Source organism: Ursus americanus, chromosome 31 (genome assembly GCF_024610735.1).
Source record: "Ursus americanus isolate L20-20 chromosome 31, mUrsAme1.1.p, whole genome shotgun sequence".
In the NCBI taxonomy this organism is placed as follows: domain Eukaryota; kingdom Metazoa; phylum Chordata; class Mammalia; order Carnivora; family Ursidae; genus Ursus; species Ursus americanus.
The window spans coordinates 21220811-21246422 of NC_142157.1; the positions used below are offsets into that span (position 1 = coordinate 21220811).

Sequence of the window (25612 nt, forward strand, 5' to 3'; positions counted from 1 at the left end):
TTTTTTAAGCATAATTTTTGTACAAGCACTGAATGAGCTGTTGCAGGACACATGAAGACCGGTAGGACAATGTGTCTTGTTTTTTGTTTTTTGTTTTGAAAACCCTGCTTTAATGTTTCACAGGCACTTCAAGCTCAACATGTACAAAACAAAACTCATTAAATTCTTGCCTAGAAATCTTATTTCTCCTTAGCTGTTTACATCTCAGCAAGCAGCAGCATCTTTCCACTTGCTCAAGCCTGAACATGAGAGTCATTCTTGACTTCCACCCTTTCTAATGCTTATGCCCACATTCTGTTGATTTTACTGTTTAAATATTTGTCACATCTGTCTGCTTCTCTCTGTTTCTACTTCCTCTACCTTAAGAACGGCCACTCGCATCTCACACTCAAATCATTGTAATAGCTCTTGTGGCAGACAGAATCTAAGGTGGCTCGTTCTGATCCCTGCCTCCTGATATTTAAGCATTTACGTAATATCCTCCTCTTGAGTGTGGGTTTGGGTATAGCTACGTGTGTGTGTGTGTGTGTGTGTGTGTGTGTGTGTGTGTGTGTGAATTTTTTTTATTTGAGTACAGTTGACACACACTGTTACATTAGTTGCAGGTGTACAACCCAGTGACTTGACAAGTGTATATATTATGCTATGTTCACGACAAGTCTAGTTACCATCTGTTCCATTACATCACTATTATAATATCACTGCATTCTTTTTGCTCTGCTTTTATTCCCTTTATGTACTCATTCCATAACTGGAGGCCTGTATCGTTCCCTCTCTCACCTTCACCCATTTTGCCCAACCTTCTACCTCCCTGCCCTCTTGAACAAGCCATCAGTTTGTTCTCTGTATTTACGGTTCTGATTCTGCTTTTTGTTTGTTTATTATTTTTTTCGATTCCATTTATGAGTGGAATCATATGGCATTTGTCAGACTTATTTCACTTGGCAAAATACCCTCTAGGTCCATCCGTGTTGTCTCAAAAAAACCTCAATCTCATCCTTTTTATGGCTGTGTAATATTCCAGTGTGTGTGTGTGTGTGTGTGTGTGTGTGTGTGTGTGTGTGTATTTTCCTTATCCATTTGTCTACTGATGGACACTTAGGTTGCTTCCATGTCTTGGTTATTATAAATAAAGCTAAAATTAACATGGGGTGCATATATCTTTTGAGGTAGCGTTTTTGTTTTCTCTGGGTAAATACCCAATACTGGAATTATTGGATGATATAATAGTTCTATTTTTAATTTTTTGATGAATTTCCATACTGTTTTCCACAGTGGCTGCACCAATTTACATTCCCACCAACAGTCCGTGGGGGTTCCTTTTTCTCCACATCCTCTCCAACACTTGTTATTTCTTTTCTTTTTGATTTTAGCCATGCTGACGGTTGTGAGATGATATCTCATTGTGGTTTTGATTTTTATTTCCCTAATGATTAGTGATGTTGAGCATCTTTTCATGTGTCTGTTGGCCATCTGGATGTCTTCTTTGGGAAAGTGTCTATCCAGGTCATCATAGAGTATGTCTTAACCAGGTTATGGTTCAGGAGATAGCATAGATAGGTGGGTGCATTAGAAGAAAAAATAAGTACGATATGTAACTGACATGTCAAATAGGGAGAAGATGTGTTTTAGGTGGAGTAACTAAAGGGGAGTATGGAGAAAATAGAATATAAGATATTAAGAAGCATAGGATTTCAATTGGAAAGAATAGAAAATAATAAAGAGAAGGAATGAGAGAGGAGACAGAGAGAGGAAAGCATAGAACTTCCTCAAGAATGTAGCACGCAGATACATGGATTCATCCATATTTGATTTATGATGATATGATATAGACAAATGATGGACAGATAGATCTATCTACTGGAAGGAACTTAGACTGTTAATAGATGCCTCAGTTTGGAGGGACTACTCTGGTCAACAGGTGAAAAAAGATTTGGGTTAGGCTTCTCTGCAGATGCAAAGAGATGGGTATTTAAGGTAGTGATAAGAACCCTTAGTTTTTTCAGGCAGCAGGATTAATTATTAGTCCTGCTGTTAGGTATAGGGCTGTACAAAGTAAAAAGAGAGAGGAAAACTGAAAGACTGTCTAGATTACTATGGTATCAACATCTCACATTACATTAGGGTTGAGTCAGTGTCAGCATTAGAGTTTATAGCAAAAATCTATAGCTTTATAATAATAACAACTTTATAATAATAACAATAATACATTTTAAGCACTTTATTCCAGACATTTCACATTGTGCTTTACAAGTATGATCTCACTAGGAATTTATAACCACCTTATTAAATGAGCACTACTGTTACCTCACTTTATAGATAAGGATCCAAAAGTACAGAGGGTAAGTAATTTGTCAAGATCCCAATAATAGTAGAGGGGTGAGTCATAACATGATCCAGGCATTCTGAATCTCAAAACCCTACACTTAACCGTATGCCTGCAAGACAGGTTCCTGGGTCCTGTATAATCCCCTTGATGATTGTTTTTCTTGCATGATTACATACTCCACTGTTTAATATATTTCAAAGATAATAACCATTTCAAAATACTTGTGACATGTTTTGATAAATGAGAATCATTCATTTTATTTACAGGAAAACATAGTCACCTAAAATTGAAAACAAATTTTCTCCACATTCATTGCAATTAAAAAAAAAAACAGTTAGCAATATGAAGGAAAAATATTTTTTAATTTAAAAATACCAAAGCAGACTTCGGTGACACCATAAGGAATGGCAGAGTTAAGTGTCCATGAAAATCCTGTCCTCTACAAAAGCAGAAAGAACACTGACAAATTTCAGAACCCTAAAAATTAATCAGCAGCTTGTAACAATCCAGAAAGTATTTATTTGAAAAATATTCAGTCTTTGGATGAAGAGTGAGCTTCATGGTGTTTTAACTTGTTCTAATCTCATTGCCTTATCCTCGCTCTCTATTTACCTTAAAAACAAACAGCACCCAAATCACAGTGAAAACCAGCAGCCTAGAAGCCACTGGAATAGTCAGAATGGGGTTGGAGCTCTTTCAAAGTCCCAATTCAAAGAATTTCCATTATGTTATCTCTCTGACAGTTCCATGGAAAGTCTCACTTGCAAAGCTTGGCTTTATTTGTCCTAATTCAGAACTCAACGGTGTAACAGCCTTCTTTCTGAGGGCATTTTTCAAAAACTTTCAGTGGCAATTGTCTAACATCACAGATGTCTGAGGCAGGGATAACAGGTGAGGAAAAGAAGATAACAAAGAAAAAAAAGCTTAAAAGGAAAAAAGGGAATAAGAGGTCCATAGTGAGCTCCAAAAAACTTCAATCCATTCTTGGGAATTTAGAAGGCCACAGACATCTACTGGGGTGTGTACACTACCAGGGACCACATGCATGCTTATGAAAAATTTGAAGGACTCCTAAGCTCTCACCCCTGGCTAACCTTGAGGGTCTGCACAAACAGGAAGTGAGGACTAAGGCAGAGTTTTAAGCTACTTGAATGAATGTGGAAAGCAAGATCTTCAGGCAGAGTCCCTCAGGAAAACCTGGGACACTTACTGGTTCTAGGCATTTAAAGAAATCTGTTTCCAATCATTAGCTGACCACTAAACTAACTAAGTATGACTGCAGTGACCACACATGAAAAAGAATACAAACTTTACAGAATTAGTGAAGGAAAATCACTAAACCAGAAGAAAACAACAAAGAGCAACAACAGTATACTCTGTGGAATGGAAAGACTCTCATTTCCAGAGTTGCCCATCAAATTATTTAAAACGTCCAGTTTTCAGTAAAAAATTACAGGAAATGCAAAAAACAATAAGATACGGCCTATACCCAAGAAAAGAAGCTGTCAATACCAACTGTTCCTGAGAAAGCCACACCTTCAATTTACCAAAGACCAAATCAACTATGTTAAAGAAATAAAGGAAAACATGTGTAAAAAATGGGAAAAAAAAAAGTATGAGTAATGTCTCACCAAATAGAGAATATTGAGAGAGAGATGGAAATTATTTCTTAAAGTTCTGGAGTTGAAAATCACAATAATTGAAAGGAAAAATATACCGGAGCAGCCTAACAGCAGATTTGATTAAGCAAAAGAAATAACCAAAAAAATGAAAACAGGTAAATTGAAATTATCCAGTGTGAATAATGGGGGGAAAAAAGAAAAAATTTACAGAGCCTCCAAGATTAGTGAGACATCATCAAGTATATCAAAATATACTTAATGGGTGTCTGAGAAGGAAAAGAGAGAGAAAGAGGCAAAAAGAATACTTGAAGAAATAATGGTCAAAAATTCTGAAATTTGATGGAAAACATTAGTGTACCCATCTAGGAAACTCCACATCTATCCAAGCTCCAAGTAAGAGAATTGCAAGGAAATTCACATCGCAAACTATCAAAAGATAGAGATTCTTAAAATTAGCAAGAGAGAAGTAACTCATCATGTACAAGAGATCCTCAAAAAAAAACTAACACTGATTTCTCAACAGAAACCAGGGAGGCCAGAGGGCAGTGCATGAGATACTAAAAAAGCCTGGGGAACAAAATGATTGTTGACCAACAACTTTCTATCCAGCAGAACTATCCTTCGAAAGTGAGGGGAAAATTAAGACATCCCGAGATAAACATGCCCATTTTTTAGCCTTCTCTTGGAGAGGGACTGACTGCATACTTTACAACCCACTGCCCTGTGGTCCAGCTGCAAATTTGCATGCATCTAGGGTCAAGATGTGATCTTCCACAGAGCCTGGGGTATCTGGTGAATACTTCCGCCACCTTTTTTCTCTGGCTTGGCACAATGACAAAAGCAGGTCACCAATATTTCTCTGGAAGGAGCATATACACACACCTGGCTTACATACTTTCCTAGCTGCTACTTGAGGGTCTGGCTTCTAATCAGCATACGATTATGTGCTGACTGTGATTTTCTCCTTTGGAACATCATAGGACCCTTGCACACACTCAACTACTGGGAGCCACGAAAAAAAAGATGGCAGTGTAGACCATCACAAAGGTTTGAGAGACAAGCAGGAGGTTGGGTTGGGTTGACTGATGAGGTTCATCGCCTACACGACACCAGACTTTCAAAACTGGGAGTGGTGTTTGTTTTATGGAATGTGCAGAAACCAACACAGAGAGCCAAGGAAAATGAAGAAAAGGAGAAATATGTTCCAAACAAAAGAACAAGATAAATCTCCAAACGGATCTTAATGAAACAGAGATGACTGATTTATCTGACAGAGTTCAAAATAACAGTTATAAAGATGCTCATTGAGGTCAAAAAAGCAATGCACAAAGTGAACATTTCAACAAAGAGAGAGAAAGAATCAAAAAGTACCAAACAGAAATCACAGGGCTAAATAATGGAACTGAAACATAACGATAGTGGGATTCAACAGCAGACCAGATAAAGTGGAAGCAAGAAACAATGGCCCAGAAGAAGGGGCAGTCAAATATATCCAGAGGAGTAAAAAGAAAAAACAGGTGGTAAGCTCCTTGTCATTTTTCTTGGGGATAATTTTTTTTTTGTATTTGACACCAAAAGCAAAAGCAACAAAACCAAAAATACATAAATGGGACTGCAACAAACTAAAAAGCTTCTGCACAGCCAAGGAAACCATCAACAAAATGAAAAGGCAACCTATGGAAGGGGAGAAAATATCTGCAAACTGTATAGCCTAATAAAGGTTTAATATCTAAAATACACGAGGAACTTACATAACTCAACAGCAAAAAAACAAATGGCCCAATTAAAAAATAGGCAAATAGAACTGAATAGACATTTTTTTCCCCTAAAGAAGACTTAAAAATGGCAAACAGGTACATGAAAAAATTCTCAACGTCACTAATCATCAAGGAAATACAAATCAAAACCATGATGGGATGAGGCATCACCTCACACCTGTTAGACTGGCTATTATCAAAAAGATGAGATAAATGCTAGCAAGGCTATGGAGAGAAGAGACCCCTTGTACACTGTTGGTGGGAAAGTATACTGATACAGCCCCTATGGAAAACAGCATGGAGTTTCCTCAAGAAATTAAAGATAGAACTATCGTATGATACAGCAGTCCCATTTCTGGGTCTATATATCCAAAGGCAATGAAATCACTTCTCAAAGATACCTCTCTACTCCCATGTTCACTGCAGTATTCACAACAGCCACGGTACAAACACAACCTAAGTATCCATCAACAGATGAATGCATAAGGAAATTGTAGTATGTGTACATATATGTATAACACACACACACAGTATATATATCTATGTGTATATATATGTGTATATATACATGTGTGTGTGTATATATATACACATACATGTATTTGTGACATATGTATTTATTTATTTGTGACAACACTGACTAACCACATTATTCTAAGGAAATAAGCCACACAGAGACAGATGAATACTCCATGGTATCACTTACATGTGGAATTAAAAAAAAAAAAAAACCAGAAAGAATGGTGGTTGCCAGGGACCGTGGGGTGGGGTGGGGGAAAAATGGGAGATGCTGGTGAAAGGGTACAATGTTTAAGTTACAAGATAAATAAGGTTTTAGGATCGAATGGATAATATGGTGACTATAGCTGATAATGTCGTATTATAAAATTGAGATTTGCCAAGAGAGTAGATGGTAAGTGTTCTCACCAGAAAAGAAAAAAAAGGTAAATACGTGATATGATAGATATGTTAATTAACTTGATGGTGAGAATCCCTTCACAATGTACACCTGTATCAAATCATCACATTGTGCACTTTAAATGCCTTATAATTTTATTTATCGATTATACCGCAATAGAACTAAGGGAGAAAAAAGCCTAAAAGTAAAAAGAAAAAGTCAAAACTCAAGGTTGACTTTTGAATGAATTTGAAGGAAACGAGAATATAGCTCTTGTATATATATATATCACTGTTGGATAAAGAACACTGACTTAGAAGATAATCAAAATTTAGTAAAAGAATAATTCAGTAATTTTTTAAAAGTGGGATTTAATTAAGTGGATTTTTAAATGCACTCTGAAAAATTAACTTTAATATTTTTATTTTGAGAGGAAAATTATCCATCTATGTCATGTCTATTTGAATTTTGTCTTGTTTTTCTTCACAGATAAGATAATCAGAGCTAAATGCTTTTCTATTAACAGTAAAGCAAAATGGTTCCGTGGCACTGTGGAACCCAAGCTTATAATGAGAAGAGGTGAACACAGCACTCTGGACAACTGAGAATGACAATCCTAACAATTTAGAATATTAGGGCAGAAAGTAAGAAAGACTTGTTCAGCAAACGATTACTTTCTACTGTAATTCTTTAAAATTTTGAGGCTACAATGTTATAAATCACATTGGGGGGGCATGATGTTGCCCATTCTGTTACAATATAAATTATGGAGAAACATAAACAGGTGTTTTCACATCCCATATGATTTTAATGTACCGTGTTATTAGTACCATGGTAGTCCAGAATAGATGATGATGGGATTTTCTTACAGTAAATGTGGCACTTACCCATTCGGAGGCATTCCAGAGAGGCTTGACCCCAGTTTCTTGTGTATGACGATTCAATATAGTAGCAGTGACTGTGGAAAGGAATCCACGCTGTGTGCTCTGACTCGGGGCATCTTCCAGGCAGCTGTGGGGGCTCGGTGGCAGGGTTTTCTGTTAATAAAAAGACATTTAAAGTAAAATAAAACCTGAAGTTTCTGTAGTATAATAGTGTAGCGGCTAAGGAAAATTTTATCACCAATCATTATTTTTTAAAAAGGTTCCCTAAAAACAATTTGCCAAGGGAGTCCCCCTTCAAGACAATTTTTCTGGAATCCTAACCCCTATTAACACTTGTTAGCTATGACTGATGTCTGTGATATAACGAAATGTGACAGTTAAAACTCTAGGCCTGTATCCTTATTCACTTCTAGGACTGTATTCTAGGAAAGCTAAAACCATAATATCACTGACTCTGATTAATCTATTTGCATTCTGATAAGAATTATTTTGATACAGGTGTGCTGTTGATATAAAAGGTAATCGTGATTTCCAGACAAATCTGACATCATAGATTCAGAGGATAATCTCAATAATAAAAATCCAAAAATCCAAAAAGTGCAAATGAACTCTAGCAGTGAAGAACATTTTCTATCTCCATTATTCGGATCTCTAGGCATTTGTCTATTTCCAAGTCAGTCTTTTGTGAGGTGAAGGGATATGTTTTAGTATCTTATTCTTAAGACCCCCAAGACATGTTACTGTTTAATAATACCAATAATGAGGTTATTGAGAAAATTTCAAATCCCTCGATTGTTTTTGTGTATTCAATTACCATCTGATCTTTTGCAGAGAAAATAAAAACTTTCATTGCAGGACGCTGTCTTCCAGTAGCCTTCAGAATCCATATAAACGCAGGCTGATTTCAGTCTGGGCTCATCGGCAGCCCAGTTAGTATACCTCATCCTCCACTTGTCAGTCCAAGCATACTCGTTATTGGTCTGCAGGGAGAAAAAACACCACTAACGTGGAGTCTTGCCTCATGTAGAAAACACCAAAAGAACCCAGGGAGGAGTAAAAGTGCATTTAAGACTGTGATTAGACCAACAATCTTCAACATTTCAGAACAAAAAGGACATTACAAGTAATTTCTACCAACTTAAATTCAGCGGATGTTACTTTTCTTTTAGAGAGACTCTTGGAGTTCCCCATAACTACATCCTTGAAAGCTACTTTGAAAAACACAGACTTAAAAAAAACCGATGTCTTACTCTATGAAACTCTTTCTTCAGAGGTTTTCAGTGTAAAATACAAATTTTGTCTTCAGAACAAATAAAATATTTATTGTATTATCACTGAAATGATAATAAAAATTAAGTAATTTTCACTGAACTTACTAGACCTTGGAGAGAAATACTAGCCTCTTCTGATCTTCTCATTGTTTAGTTTTTTAAAAAGTGTACATGACAAATGACAGGTGAGATCAGCTGGACAGGTAACAGAAGAGCCTAGGGGTCTTGCTTTCCAGTAAGGTGGTCTTTCAACAAACCATGACAGTAATTTTTACACAGCTGATTGTTTTATTCAACTTTCATACTTACTTTCTTATTAAATTTAGTAGAATCACATATCAATTAGTTACTAACATCAAAAATATTACTTATCAATAATATCCTTTTAACAGTCTAAGAATTTACAAGTAATGCCTAAAAATATGATATATATAGTATTAGATAAATGAATTTTGAAATAATTCAAATAGTCTCCATTTTAACTGCATTATTTAATTTACCAAGCCAATTACCAAAGATTTAATGACAAAATCAAAAGCACGTGTTATCCCAAGTTAGGATTTTGTAGTATTCTATCATGTTTAATCAAATGATGTTTACATAGTCATTAATTCCACAGACATAAGGAAGATAATACTACTGTTTTAATTATAAATGTTGGTATAGTGGAAAAGCTGCTTAATCTTTCTAAAAATAAATAAAAGCCTATTTAAAACTCATGAGAGAATTGTGACCATGTCTATAAGAAGAAAATGAGTGAACTATCAAGCAAATTAATCCATAAAAACAGAGTCAACATAGACATAAAAATGTCTTGCCTAAGTTTAATCACAAAAATCATTATGGAACCACTTACTTTTAAATATTTATTTCCCTACTCAGGAATTACTCTGGGCATGAAGTGTACATTTTGATCCCTGTAGCACAGCACTGGAATCCCTGTCAATCTGACACCAACCTACTTTCCAGCTCTATCTCCTTCTGCCTTTTCCTCTCTTCGTGACACTCCTTCCTTGTGTTCCACCATCCTAGACTACTTCTATAAAGTCCACTTTCTCTGAGGAGCCTGCTCAGCCTTCTTCCCTGACTCAACCCATCCCTTTCCCTCCTCTTGTTAGCACTTTTACATACCTCTCTTCGACATTTTCGATCTTGTCTCTTACTTACTTGCAGACATCCCTATTTCTTCTATTAGGAGCTTTGCTGGCTGGCTAGCTAAGTAGACGGAGGATAGACGGATCACAGGGCATCAGAGAAAACTCATAGGGATATTTCGGCAATTTCATCACCACTCTTAGTTCTGTGCCCACAGCCCCCGCCTGCCACCCCAATCCTCTGCCAGCATGCCTTTTTCTTTTACGGAACACAGAGAACTGACTGCAGTGAAATTCTTCACACAACTTAAGGACTGATAACTCTAGAATGGCTTGCCACAAAAAATAAAAAGTGTCCTCATGATCCAAGAACGATGCCCCTGATCTGCTTGCTTAATTCCGATGGCATAGTTGTAATTGGGACACTAGAGAGGAGTTAGTTAATAAATAAAAATGCTTAGATGCAGAATCTAATTTTAATATTCAAAAGCAATATTAAAGTTAATATAAGCTATATAAACCTTAGTTTGATTTCTGACACATATCACTAGCTTGCTAGATCCTTGAAAGCATTGGATCCTTGCAAGATTGGGTCTAGTTCATGTCGGCATCATACGTATCTCCTGGCACAGTGTCTTACATATAACAAATGTGCAGCAGAATGAATAGAAAGAGAATCATGCTTAATCACAATTTATCAATCATGTCAAGTCACACATGTTTCCGGCATCTTACCAAGTTGCTGTTCAGGGCGATCCACACAGGTTCATTAAATCTTTGCATTTGCATCCATGCAAATGCATTGCTATAGGGATCAAGAATGCTAGCAATAAGGGAACTGTGAAGCTTGCAATACTTCTCTGCTTCATGCCACTCTAATTTTAATTTCATGAGTGAATAGTTACTTTCACCATATTTAATAAAGCCATCTGTTGGAATTGTTGTTGGAGGATTAGGCAAGGAAGAGTCTGGAATAAAAAAAATTCGTCTTCATTAGCATTATCAATAAACATTACTTTGAGTGTTAATGGTACACTTAGTCTACTACCATATCTTGTACATTATAAAAATAATCAGAATAGCATAAATCTAAACCATCAGGTGCTAAAAATATTTTCATGAGTCGTTTCACACTGAAAAACAAAGTTCTGTTTTTTAAGCAGTATGGCTGGTTGAATGAAATAATTTCCAAACTGTATTTAGACCATTAATATAGATACGTAATCAAGTTTCTAAACTAAAAAAAAACCAAAAAACAAAAAACAAAACAAAAAACCAAAAAATGGAAAAAAAAAAAACAAAAACAAAAAGTTTGCAAATTCAACGAAATCTAGTATCTGAATGAAACGACACAGTTTAATCCCATCAATTAAAGAATATCTATCATTCTGTCATTACTAATCTTTATTTTATCATCTTGGTCATATTTCAAGGTCACCAACAGTCTTCCTCCCCCTCCTCTGTCTGTTGCACCCTCTCCATGAATTTGCATCTATTTGTATCTATTTGACTCTACCTGTTAGTAATGCACCTTTGGGAACGGCTTTAAGTTTTGGCATGAAGCCAGACACCAGTTCTGGGTTCGTTGAACCCTTATCCCAGGATCAGGCTTTTCTCCTAGTGATGATTGTCTACACCCTTCATCCAGGCCTCCCGTATCTTAACCAAACTGACTCAGGGGCTAGAGCCCTTCTATGCAGAGCCACTTTGGCTTTCTGAACGTTTGTCCTCAGTCCTCCAGCATGGGTTTCTAATGGCTGTTGTAGGCCCATCCATCCTTTGTGCCACTTACTGTCAAGACCCCAAAAAAGAGCTTCTTTTTGTGTCCCTTAATGGATGGATGCCCTAAAGTGAGAGGTTAGTGAATGACAGCCACAGGGTGAAATCTGGTCTGTTGTCTGTTTTTGAAGCCAATGAGCCAAGAATGGCTTTTAAATGGCTGACAATAATAATAATAATAATAATAATAATAATAATAATAATAATAAAATAAGAATAATTTTTGTGACATGTAAACATTATATGAAATCCAAATTTGTGTCTATAAATAAAGTTGGATCACAGCCACATTCACTTGTTTACGTGTTGTCTATGACTGCCTAGTATCATGTCAGAGTTGAGTAGTTGCAACAGAGAATGCATATTTACAGCCTAAAATATTTACAATGTGTCTCTCTACAGGAAAATAAATGCCAACTCCTAGTCTAGGGTTCTACATGTCCTTGCCTACCAATTTTGTCTTGGCTAATTCTCAGACGTGCTCCACTATATACCGCCCTAATCTACCATCTGCCTTGTTCTGTCACTATCCAAATGCCAAACGCGCTCTTGATTATGCCTAGTATAGTAATGACTTTATTTTGGCAAGGGGCACCTTCCCCTTTCTACTGCTGTTGCTGCCACCTTGTGTTAGTAGAAGAATATCATCAAACCAAGAGACCCAGATCAGCACCCTTCACATGGTACAGCTTGTAGAGATTGAATAATCTTACCATTTACCAACTTGGGGAGGTCTGGGTTTGTCTTAATACCCGTGGAGGATTTGGAGGCCACTAAACATGGCAAATGAGGTTTGAAAGCTTAAAAAAAAGTTTCACAGACAGCTATATGCAATTAGGAAACAGCTCATCTGTCCAATTGGCTTGTTTATTAAAACATTCATAAAATAATTATAAGGAAAAACTAAAATATTGAGAGGTTATTTTCAGGTGGTTGGATTGTGGGTGACTTTTTCCCCTTCTTTATGCTTTTCTGCATTTTCTAAAACATCAACAAAGAATATGTGTTACATATTTTTAAAAACAGTTTTAAAATGGTTAAATATATAAAATATATTTTTAAAAATATATATATTCATATATATATACGTATATATCAATAAAAACACAAATGTATATGTGAATGATGATAAATATTTTTTATTTTTCAATAAACTTTTATTAGTGGCAAATAGTCTATCACTTAAGTTTATAATAAGGAGAAAAAGATTTTCAAAGAGCTTGTGAGTCATCCTTCACTCCTGGAAGGATAGTCCCTCCTTTCCTCAAAACAGAGACTCAGATGGTATGTGTGCATTTCTGGTGGCCTAAGATTCTGGTACCATAGAACACAGCATAGAGGCAAAAGTGACAGGTCCCGGACCAGCTTCTGAATTAATGAAAGTTTAGAATTTCTGCAGTACTTTTCAATCATCTGAAAATATCATAAGTGATTTTCACTCTTGGTCATGAGTTGACCTTAGTTTCCGGATTCCCTAGAAAGTGTAGAAAAATTGGTTTGATGTATTAGAACAAGTACCTTCTAATTTGAACTCTAAGAGCTGTTCTCAGGATGAGAGCAGCTCACCCCACACTGCACCTTCCTCTCTAAACCATCTTTTAATTTCCGACCCTCTTTTCGTGTAGCTAGCCATTTGTATTCTTCTTTCGCTGGAGACTAAAGTGCGTACAACCATAATCTGGACTCTCAGTAATTATGCACATTTTCTGTTTTATTTTTGTTTAACTATAGGGCTTCTTAAGATACAAAATGAAACACAAATCAGATATCTACATTTTTAGGGGTGCCTGGCTGGCTCAGTTGGTAGAATATGAGACTCTTGATCTCGGGGTTCTGAGTTCAAGTCCCACATGGTGTATAGAGATTACTTAAAATTTAAAAAAAAAAAGATATCTACACTTTTAAAGGCAGAGGATACAGAACCAATGAGGCATATATGATGTTATGTGCCACTGGTTCTCAAATTAGGCAAGCAGAAACAAAGTATTCTTATTGTGACATTTTTTAAAAGGTACAGGTAAGTGAAAATCCTACATTTCTTATGAAGTTGGAAGAAGTTCCAACTTCAAGTGTAATCTGCACAAAATTTTTTGGTAATGGATGAAGGGGTACACTCATGAATAGTTTCTAGAAAATGTCCCCCTTTTTCTCTGTCACAGGCACCCATGGATTGAGGTGAGAAACAACTGCATGAGAATAGCCATTCTTTAAATAAAACTTTATGTTTTTAGAGCAGTTTAAGGTTTACAGCAAAATTGAGAAGAAGGTTATTTTTTAAAAAAAATATTAAATAACCCCAGCTCTATGGGCAGGCGAGGTTTAGTAGAACTTACCGGAAAGTGTCTGGCATATGTAACCCCGCTTACTGTCACACGTGTCATCCATCCATTTTCCTGCATCCCTTGATTTCCCTCCAATAATAACCACACAGTCAGCCTGTACATTTTCAGAGAAAGGAAAATAAAAAGCAGTGTGAATCAAAAATTGTTTAAATCAATTCATTATTAAGCCAAAAAAAAAATCCCCCATTCCTAACTACCCAATTTAAAGACCATCCTAAATCATTTACAGTTACATTCAATTCATCCTTACTTGCCATGCAACTGCTCGCACTTTCCATGTGGACCTCTTACACTGAACTATTTTTAATTAAAAATCAGATAGCTCTGGATAATTTTAGAGACAGGTCTGAGAAACTTCGCTATCAGAAATGGTATTAATCTCTATCAAAATTTAGCAATCAAATCTTAGGAGAACACAATATCTTCTCTGTATAAATTCTCATGATTCAAGCCCCAAAACAGATATCCTACTGTAAAAGAGAAGTAAGTATAATCTATATTTTTCATTGCTAATTTTATTTATACAAGTCTCATTATGGGTTCAGAGCAAATTGCTGGTGTGTAGCTAAAAAGTTGCACACGTTATTTGCCATCTTACAGGGAAGTATGCCAGGCTGGAAAGAGTTTTCTATTTTTTATTGGGAATATGTTTGCAATATCAAGCTTCGTAGGACAGTCTATGAGCCAAATCAAGTAAAAAAGTCATGAAACCTGCACCTGCCAAAGTTTTCAACCAATGTCAGATGAAGATTTTGATTTATCATGTGTTGGGTTTCTTTAACCCATCAGTTCTAATAATTATAGCTCACACCTATAATATCTGACATTGTTGAGTACTATATACATATTAATTCCTGTAAACTCACATCCATCCTTAGTGGTTGGTACTATGAGCATGCCCATTTCATAGATGAGAGATCCGAGGCACAGGTTCATTGAGGCACAGGTTAACCTGCCCACGGTTATACAGCTAATAAATAAGAGTCAGGATTCAAACCCCAAGCATTCTGTCTCCTGGCAGAGACCTGAGCCACTGCACTGTCCTGCTTCCCAGCAAGTGAGGAATTCAAAGCGTGCTGTAAGCAGGGTTTCTTGTTGATAAAGAGCCACAAAGGAAGGGAAGATTGGGTGTTATCTTGAATGGACAGAATGACTGGAACTTCTCTCCAGTAATGAAGAGCTAGGCCAGCATGCCAATGATGAGAGCAGAAAGATGGAAAGCCAATCCTTGGCTTTATCCCCCTCATTCCCTGATCCGTAGCTTGCAAATGCTGCTCTGGCTGCCTTTGCAAACTTCCAGCCTCCAGCCTCATTATCCCACGAACTTCAACTCCCAGGAACTCCCAAGCCTACATTTAGATTCTCCACTCATTCCCATCTTCCTTCTTAATTATTCTTATCTTCCATTACCCTGGCTTACAGCCTATGCTCTACTCCAGAAAACCTGAGCAAGCATGTTTCCACCACAAAAGGCATATGAAAAGTTCTCTCACGCTCTGTTTATCACACTGTATTTAATCCTCTTCATCTTTCAAGTCCTGAAATTGTAACAACACAGTATGTGTATTTTGATTCCATTTTTTTGTGAAATAAATTTTCTATTTTTCACACACTAAGAAAAGGCCTAAAAATAAATTCAACAAAAAATTAACAGTGTTTTTTCCCTGGATGGTGAGATTACGGATTTTGCTTCTGTTGTTTCTGCTTGTCTTTATGTTCTTTCTCAAAACAAAAAAACTTAGGCAAAAATAAAATTTTTTTGCTTTACACAAAATTCACCTCTGATCTAGAAATTTTTTAAGCAAACCTCACCCCACTCCATTCTACTTCAACTTCTTCAGTAAGTTTTCAGCCCTCATGAATGAAATGAAGATTCAAAGAATTTCTCCAAAGAAAATCACTAACCCATCACCTAAATGTATCTACTCTACACAGAGCTCACCCAATTAATTATCATAAAGGCACCATTTTGATCAGATCATTTTTCTACTCTAACCTTTTTTTGCTGCCCATCTGACAAAGTCCAAACTCATTCCTGGGGCAATTAAATTTCTCTAAATTCTGCTGTCAACCTTTCAAAGTTTATTCCTACTTCTTTTCTGTATAAAAGCCCTGCTATATCCAAAGTCATTTACTCCTGCCCAGACCCATCTCGTGCCTTTTTCTTGAAGACTTTATGCACCTTGCCCACTTAGCATGGTGTTCCCCACCTCCCACACCCAACTTCTCCAATCATTGTTTTAAACCTCTTGAGGAAAAGACCCATATTTGATTCTTTCTCATATTCCTTCTCTGCATCAAATGAAAGCCTCCCTAAATAAGTATTGACTGATTAGATCATTCTTTCCCACAGTAAGCTTCTTTCCTTCTAATTGCTACAGGGCTTTATAATTGATCCTGTCATCATACAGTTGCATTTCTTAACTCTCTTCTTTCCTGTATCAGACTTGCAGCCTAACATGAATATAAGCTTCTTTAAGGTCAGAATGAAATCTTCTGCTTCTCCATGTTTTTCTCAATGCCTAGTGTGGTGTTTAGCGTGGACTGGTTGACTATTCAATGATGCAAGATTAAAAGTACTAAAATAAACACTCACCTGTCTCTTAGGTTAATGTATGAGAGCAGCTAGCATAGTGTTTGGCACATGGTAAGTACTCTACAAATGGCAGCTCAATCAGGATAACTTCTATCTTTAGGAGTAGTAGCTGCCAGACATACAGCCCTCATACTACAAGCTGCAAGAGTTTAGAGGCAGCTGATACAAATAAAATTGATAACTCTGAGTTCAAGTGTACATCCTTACCGAGAACATAAATCCTGGTTGGAGCTGGCTTTCCCATCCCTTGAGACCATCACCACCTACCCCACAAGTTGAAGAGTTTGTAATTGAATTTATACCCCTTCCCTCAAGGCTGGCTCAGTCTGAAACACTTAAGATATGCGAGAATGAACCAGACCAAGGAGAACTCTGGTCGATTTTGCACAGAAGATGAATCACTAATAGGCTGACTCTAAGCAGGCCGACAGCACACAGAGAGGTGACCTGAAACTGATATTTACATCTTCATAGGAAAGACTGCTCCTTCTTCCGCCAGGATAACCTTTCCCCCAGTTTGTGTAATGAACTCCTCGCCCATCCGTCCAGAGGAACGTGTGCTCTGAATTCACATCATTCAGCCCAGTCCAGGCATTAAAAGTGGAGTTCTTCATATGATAAGTAAGAAATGCTGAAAGAAAGTTCCACAAGATAATTTCAGCCTTTGGGGGAAAATACTCAAAATATGGAAAATATTCAAAATACATAATTTTAAAATACTGAGTATGTGATTAAGGTCTTTACTATTATTTAAAACCACTTACCAGGAAAACAAACACATTCTAACCCTAGTATCACCTTATCAATTCAGTTCGTACTTTGGAAAGTTTCGTATAATAAAAGTCTAGGTTTTATTGGGGCCACTGCAGATAAATGGACAGGCTGGGCTGTGCCCAAGGGCAGTGGGGAACTGGGACAAGGGTGGCTGAGTCCACCCCATGCCCCGTGCAACACGTTTCTTTCTCATATTTCTCATACACCCCAATCTGGGCTGTGGCTGCCTGCCTCCTGCAGAAAGAGATACTGTTTCTAATTCATACACACTCATCCTATGAGTTAGCAGGTTTCCTGATTCTTTAAATAAGATAATCTGATTCTAAAAACTAGGGGGCAAACAGGCTCTTAATCCAGAAAACTTCCAAAAATGAAACCTACTTGTCAAAACAAGAAGCATGAGGCTGTCAAGTTATCACGACTTTGGATTTCCAAACCATAAGAGCTACCCAATTGGAACCCCCACCCCGGGGCAGCAACTGCTAAGGGGTCAGTGGCCATCCACCCTGTGTGCTTGGACCAGGGGGGCCATCCTGACACTAAGCACTTGCATCATTAGGAGAGAAGATCTAGAAAAATGCAGAGAAGGTACAGCCAGTGTGGCCTCTTGCTTCCTTGCTCATTCTGTGGCAGAGAGGAGGGTGGTAAATATCCAGAAGCTGTAAAAGGCTTCAATGAACACGTGCCCCATCCCTTGTCTATGTGCCCTTGCGTGTGCCCCCCACGCCACCCGGCTGCCTGCCAGGAGCCGAGGATGCCCAGGTGAATGAACACCAACCGGACAGAACACCTTACAACACTTAATGCTTATACTCGACTCTTGAATGCACATAGGAGACTGAGCGACTAAGCATTTGGGTTACGCAAAGGAAATACAAAATAGAGAGAAGCCCAAAGAGATACAATTATCTGTTTCTTCATGAAACAAACAATTCCACGGAAGAGCCATTGTTGCATGTTTATTTTCCTGCTAGGGTTGCAGAGGCAGTGACCGCTCTGCTCAGAGATTTGCTTCTTTCTCAACTGAAGGTAAAAGGGAATTTTTTTTTTCCTCTCAACATTTTTCAGAGGGAGAAGAGCATGGCTAGATATTTATTTTGGTTTTATTTTATTTCCTAAATGAGATCTTAACTTTCCCCATCCCCAAATTAAAATGCATGTGGAAAAGGACTACCTGCCAGTATTTCAGCACTGACTTTTTTTTCTGCCAACAACCACAATAAGACTTCAACAACGTGTGCCGGTTTTGCCAGGAATAATGTTATTTTATCTGAAAATTGTTTCCTTCTGCACATCTCTATTACCCAGGTTCTAATTTTGTGATGCCAGGAATCAGCACTTTGTGGTTAAGAGAAGAAATCAATTATTATGTTTCTCTGCTGGGTAGCTAAGCCCAAAATGTGGTAGGCCAGTTGGAGAAATATGAATATTCTATTCTGAAAATGTTTCTATTGTGTGCTATGGTTTGACCCTTTTCTTTTGGTGTCTGGCGAGTTGCTGAACTTGACAAAGGCTCTCAGTGAAACCTTGGTTGATTTACTGTATCATGTGTTCCAAGAGGGCACATGGCGGCACTTACGGAGTAGAGAAAACATTTAAGAGATGGCCATAGAGGGTTCCTGGGGCTTTCTTTGTATATTTTCTGAGACATACCATGTCTTCCAGGTAATGATTTTGGAAGTCAATCTCAAACCCAAAAGGGAATTTAGAAATTATGCAGTTCCTCATCTCCCCCTTAACAACTTACATAAATTCATTCGTACAAATATTTATTGAACATCTTTCATGCTATGTACCAGTCTGACTCTACAGCATCCAGTTGAGAATGTTCCAACGTAAGCATTTTCACAGCTCTGTAGAGAACTCACAAAGCAGCTCATTTAATCAGTTCTAATTGTGAGAATGACCTCGCAGTTTTGAGCCTAAATCTATTTCTTTGTAACAGCCATTCATTTGTCCTAAGTCTTCATTCTGGAACGATACGGGTCCACACCTTCTCTTTTTATAGCCCACACCCCCTTTTTCCAGGCTGTGAAAGCAGAAGGTCTCTCAAATATGCCTCACTTGCTGCCTGCAGAGGCTTCCAAACCCTCCATGAATTTAGTTACTTCATCCGGCTGGTCTGCGGGTGGCCAGCATCCTCCTCCAAGTGATAAGTCACTAATCCAGCTTAGTATCTATTTCCAGTAAGGCAGCCATGAAAAGACCATGCAAAACTGGTCAACTATCTTTCTCTTGACAATATACCGAATTTTACAATCTGCTGTATGGATATGATGAGTTTTCTCCTTCAGTGTTTTCTTCAAAGCTCTGGTTTATCCTTATGTTTTATCGGGGGAAAAAGTCCCAATTTGTTCAAATTTCCTATTTAAAAATTAGTTTTATTGCATTTTAAGGTATGTGATCAAGTGATTAGAATTGCTAATTTTCCATTTCACTCCTAGAACTACTCAACTTCCTTGGCTCTTTGGGGAATAAACTCGTTTGGTGGAAACAGAATGGAACGTAAGTTGAGGGAGCCAGTTTGATTCCCAACCCTCCCACTTAGCAGTGGGTCCCTGAACACCACTTCCTCATTCACAAGTGTGGTGATGATAACTGGCTTCGCAGAGTTGTCCTAACAATGAAAAAGGTCTTTCTATGTTAAATGCCCAGGGCGGTGCCTACAACTGAATAAAATAGTTCTCCATGTGAGTTTGGGTTTTCTCCCCTGTCTAGTGTTTATTCTGGAAAACCAAAATATCATTTACTATCAGCAGGGGGGGAAATTACATATTTAAGTGCATCACGGATTGTACAATGTCTGCTTACCTTGCTCTTTTTCATTGCGGATCGATACCAGATTTCCCCCAAATCCTATGCAAGCTTTTCGTGCCTCTTGCCAATTTTTTCTTTCTTCTTCCACAAATCCAAAGATTTTGAAACACTTCAATGAAAGAAAAAAAAAAGGGACTAAGTACAGATAATAGTGTTTGGTCTGAAGAAATGAAAAATTTTCACAAAGATTATAGCTGCATATAAATTTTCTCCAACCAAATAGAGATCCAAAAGGTTAAGGGAGTTTTACCACCCATGAACTTCCTTTGCAAAGTTTTTTTCTTCCTCAGAACAAAGGACACACATCTCCAAGTACACTCTCTATTTCCATAAAGCATTTGACATAGGAATCTCTATCTATCCTTGCCTACATTTTTCTGAAGTCCTTAGGTAAGCAAAAGTTACCTCTGAGCTGAAAGATTGGCACTGTCACTCTCTGTATTGATCAATACCAAGACGACAACTAATTTTCTTAGTACCTTGTTATTGTAAAAATTCCAGCCTTCCTTACAACCTCCTGGGACTGAAGGCACCGTTGGAGTCACGGTGGCATTGATGCTGCTATTATGTCTCTGGCAGATGAAGGCATTTGGATAACCACAATTAATGTCATTCCAAAACCCTGGCAAAGGACAAAGAGCCAAGTTAGACTTTCATATTTGCATTTAAAAACATTCTTTTTTTTAAAAAATGCATTTATGTTTTAGAAGGATTCTCAGAAATGGCTTCGACTACAAACATTTTTACACAAGTGGCTAGAAAGATCTTTGTCCTACCCTTTTGTTCTTTCACTGAAACTGGTCAGAGTTCAACTTTATAGAGAGCTTCCTGGGAGCTCAGAATAAACCTGGTGTTGCAGATGTATTATCTAAATAGCCAGTAAGAGCTAATAATAATAATTTAATAATACCTACACTTAGATATACCAAGCATTTTCTTAGTGTTTTAAGGTATATTATATCTTTAATCTTTTCAACGACAGGTACGTTCTGTCATTATTCTCATTTTACAGACAAAGATGTGGAGACAGATAAAGGAGATAGATAAACATTCTGGATATTTTACTCAAATCGAAACATACAGAAATACGTAAAATGAGACGTGAGAAGACTGTGTCATGTATTAGAGCAAATGTTAAGCCTCCATTCTCACAAACCAAACAGTGATGCTGCTGAAATTTAACGTCTTTATTTTCTCTGCTCTTCTGGCTGCTTTAAGTGCACAACTTGCTACCTTTAGCCTAGGGATGTAGCAAATGACACATCACACCACAAGGCAAATTCAAGCTTTTTATATTGTCTACCTGAATTTGAATACATGGTCACGCAGTTTTCATCGTCATTTGCAAAATTAGGTTCACCTGTGGCCCAAGCCACGTAATCCACTTTGCTTCCGTCCATCCAACTGGAGAAGAAAATTCAGGCATTTAGCAATAATAATCCAAACATTAGGATAACTGGCTACATGCTGGTGTGGGGAACAGATTAGTCAACGAAGATGAACAGGGCACAGGATTTTAAGCAAACAGAAGAGAGGATTCTAGAAGACCAGCAGGAAAACTCCCAAGTGGTTGGTGCTTCCCGTGGCACCGTGCTCCTTCCTCTGCGGCAACTCAGTGCCCTGGCTAGTCTGTCTTCTTTTCCCTCCCTGGAAGAAGCTACCTTTTGTCTTGAAGTGAGAGAGGTCATGGAGACCCCGGTTTCTCGGGAAGTGGGCCAGAAGCAAATAGCCTCTCGGAGTGATTCCCGCAAAACAAAACCACCCATAGAGAGAGACCAAGAATTCAGAGTTTCTCATTAAGCCCATCTTCTGATTTTCATGTTTGTTCTAGGCTTTTCCTAAGGTATGTGGGCCAATGCTTATTTTCATAAATTATAATTCAGAGACTGTTAGCTGGAAAGAGAGCAAGGGATCATCAAATGCGACCCTCTCATTTAAGAGATGATTGAAACGGGTGCTTGTCCAAAGAAGCATCAAGCACTTCTGATCTTTAAAAATAATGAGGGTGAGTTTGGGTCTCTATTGCTCAAAGTGGCAATTAATGGTCAAGCGGAACATATGTGGCTAAAACATCTGTGACTGAGCCAGAAAGACATATCTGCTCTTCAAACTTAGGAGAACATGTGTATTAATGAACAAGGACAGAAACCCCAAAAATGTACTAATTTCCTCCCTCCCACAGCTTTTCCTGGCCCCTGTATCTAATGGAAAACAGTACAGTCATTCCTTTGAAGGGAAAGCATTTCAGGCAGTTGCAAGGGTATTTCAAAGTAGTGCTGTGAAAACAGTAAGTGCGGCAACAAAAAAGGACCCTTTAATTCTGTGCGCCAAGGATGGTCTAAATGGGAATCACAATTTTCAAAATAAGTTCAATATTCATATTTGTATAACACACCTTCTTACTAGATCACTGGCTAACGTGTGATGATACCCTATAACAAGATCGGTGTTTTGCAAGATTGAGTCAAACTTGGAGTTGTCTGTTTGAGACTTATGATGTTGAAAATATTCAACAGGATTTTAAAAAATTCTTTTTGTCTCTTTAAAGACCCTTTTTAGATTGAGAACTCAGTAGGATTTTTAAAAACGTACCCAGCAAAGCTAAAGTGTCAAAATAACTCTTACATGTTTTATCAGATCACTCTCCGAAGCAACGTTGTTTCATTTGGATGTACTTACATAAACTTCTTATCCAAGCTGATCCGTAAGCCGATAAAATATGCTGGCTGTGCATCATTCCTGTTTACCTGAAAGACGGAAGTTGACATATAGTTCAATCCTTACTTATATAATGAGAAAATTATTTTTTAAATAAAGATTTATTTATTTATCTGCGAGACAGAGAGAGCAGAGCAGGGGGAGGGGCAGAGGGAGAGAGAGAGAATCTCAAGTAAACTCCATGCTGAGTGCAGAGCCCAACGTGGGGCTCGATCTCAGGACCCCAAGATTATGACCTGCGCCAAAACCAAGAGTTGGTGTTCCACCAACTGAGCCACCCAAGCACCCCTATAATAAAAAAAAATCCTTAAATAAAACCTACTTATTAATGAGGCAGCCCATCTGGGACCTTCTCTAAGGGGGGATTCATGTAGAAATTCTGTCGTACATTAAAGTTATGTTTTTCATAGAAATAATAAGAAAAATATTAGGGTGCTTGGCTAAGTCGGAGGAGCATGTGACTCTTGATCTTGAGGTTGTGAATTCGAGCCCCACGTTGGGGGTAGAAATTACTTAAATAAATAAGCTTTAAAAAAAAAAGAGAAAGAAAAATATGCACACTATATAAGAACCTGAATTTATAAAACAAATATCTTAAATCATTCTCTATAATACCAAATGCCTATAGTTATAAGGTTGTTGAAGATATTCTTTAAAACAAAGTAACCATTTAGTATTTGGCTTAAGGAAAGACTTCATCCACGTATATATTTGTGCAATATTAGGAAATTCCCTAAAAATTTCAAACCAAGATATATCCACAAAGATGAAGATAAGTCACACTACACTTGAATACCTTGTAAGTAAATGAATTTTTATTTTCATTACGTTCACCTTATTTTTTTCTGCTTTCCCTCTTAACTCCTTTCTGGTAAGCAACAAGGATGCCATGAAGATTTTGAAAAAGAAATCCTAAGCCAACTACCTTTGGAAAGAATAAACTATGCTCTCACTGTTATGTGACAATTTTGGTACAACCAAGGAAGATTTTCATGTGGATAATCAAGCTGTACTTTTAACCAACAATTTGGTCCAACTAAGATGGATTTTTGAATAATCAACCTACACTATACACAAAGGGTCCAGGATTGATATATAACAACTAGTTAAGAATTATGATCTTTAGGGGCGCCTGGGTGGCACAGCGGTTAAGCGTCTGCCTTCGGCTCAGGGCATGATCCTGGCCTTATGGGATCGAGCCCCACGTCAGGCTCCTCCACTATGAGCCTGCTTCTTCCTCTCCCACTCCCCCTGCTTGTGTTCCCTCTCTCACTGGCTGTCTCTATCTCTGTCAAATAAATAAATAAAATCTTAAAAAAAAAAAAGAATTATGATCTTTGAAGATCAAATTAGTGAACACAAAGCTATCATGTCTGGGTCCTCACAAAGTCTTGACTAAAAACTTTCTGGGGTCTGTGATTCTGCACTGAATATTTAAACAAACAGGTCACTCATTTCTGTTATGGCCAGCATCTACCTCTCCTCCTCTGGCATTGACATCTTTGTCCTGACCTTAGAAAATTCAAATTCAGCCCATAATTTGAAACTGCACCATGGGGTACCAATAGTAGACTCTATCTTTGCTTATTGCATCACTGTTTCATTCTCCAATTAATCAAATTCTTACATATTTCCATAGAAACTTCTTTTTACTTTCACTTTGAATAGAAACAAGATCACCAAAGTTCTTCTTGCAAAATTCTCGGGCTTTGTCCATGGTTTCCTTCTCTTTGCTAAAGTAATACTGGTAGTCTTTGTAAATAACCCACCCATCTTCAGTGACTGGTGGATCTGAAAAATTAATGGGAAAAGGGTGATGCATTTTACTTAGACAAATTCAAGAACCCGGCCCGTGTGGTACACAAAACTGAAAAGGACAGAGTAGCTTTCTCAGCGGTGTCTGCAACTCTGAGAGCCCAAAATAAGCAGGCTGTTTATGCCAAATACAGACTGAATTACCTAAGGCCAGATATCCACTTTGCACCAACTCTGGAACTTTTTCTTCTCAATTAAGTTCCATGTATCGTCATTGCGTCAAAGAGCTCCCAATGTTACTTTTATCAATAGAATCACATAGCTGGCAGGACTTACCAGGACTAACTTCACCCCTGATATTCTGAGTTCAAGAAGGGGAAGCTGGGAGAAATCAGCTTTCATATCAAAAGAACAAAGAGCCTGTAATAGATGGACTTGGGTGCTTCAGTGTCTAACTGGAGAAGCAAGGAATTCACACACCAGGAGGACTCCTAAGCCTTCTTCCAAACCACGGTATTCTACAGTTCTGTGCTACTACAGGCTGACTAAGAGCCCCCAAAGATATCCATGTCCTATTCTCTGGAATCTGTAACTGTTACCTTCTATAGAAAAAGGCACTTTGTACATGATTAATTGAAGGGTCTTGAGAAGGAGAGATGATCCTAGATTATCCGGTAGGCCCTAATGTCATCACAAGTATATGTAAAGAGGGAGATCTGACTATGGAAGAAGAACGCAATGTGATCAATGAAGCAAAATCCTACACTGCTGGTTTTTCAAGACGGAGCAGGGGGCCACCAACTAACAAATGCAAGGAATTCAGTTCTAGAAGTTAGTAAAGGCAAGAAATCAGATTCTCCCGTAGAGCCTCTGGAGGAAGCACGGTCCTGACAATTTTAGCCCAGTGAAACTGAGTTCATATTTCTGAATAAGTGGGCGTTGCTTTAAGCCACTGAGTTTGTGGTAATTTGTGACA

At 37.7% G+C, this 25612-nt stretch overlaps 1 protein-coding gene across 2 annotated transcripts in view; it reads right to left on the bottom strand.

Moving 5' to 3' along the window:
* The window catches only part of MRC1 (mannose receptor C-type 1), a 91935-nt gene that overhangs the window by 4153 nt on the left and 62170 nt on the right, over nucleotides 1-25612 (bottom strand). For both annotated transcript variants that reach the window (XM_045787544.2, XM_045787553.2), the window contains exons 17-26: nucleotides 24509-24672; nucleotides 22843-22910; nucleotides 21467-21567; nucleotides 20643-20785; nucleotides 20158-20272; nucleotides 17037-17203; nucleotides 13968-14070; nucleotides 10591-10823; nucleotides 8305-8470; nucleotides 7494-7643 (exon numbers count right to left, since the gene is read on the bottom strand). In XM_045787544.2, the coding sequence (XP_045643500.1) occupies nucleotides 7494-7643; nucleotides 8305-8470; nucleotides 10591-10823; nucleotides 13968-14070; nucleotides 17037-17203; nucleotides 20158-20272; nucleotides 20643-20785; nucleotides 21467-21567; nucleotides 22843-22910; nucleotides 24509-24672 (1410 nt within the window). The remainder of the gene's footprint in view (nucleotides 1-7493; nucleotides 7644-8304; nucleotides 8471-10590; nucleotides 10824-13967; nucleotides 14071-17036; nucleotides 17204-20157; nucleotides 20273-20642; nucleotides 20786-21466; nucleotides 21568-22842; nucleotides 22911-24508; nucleotides 24673-25612) is intronic.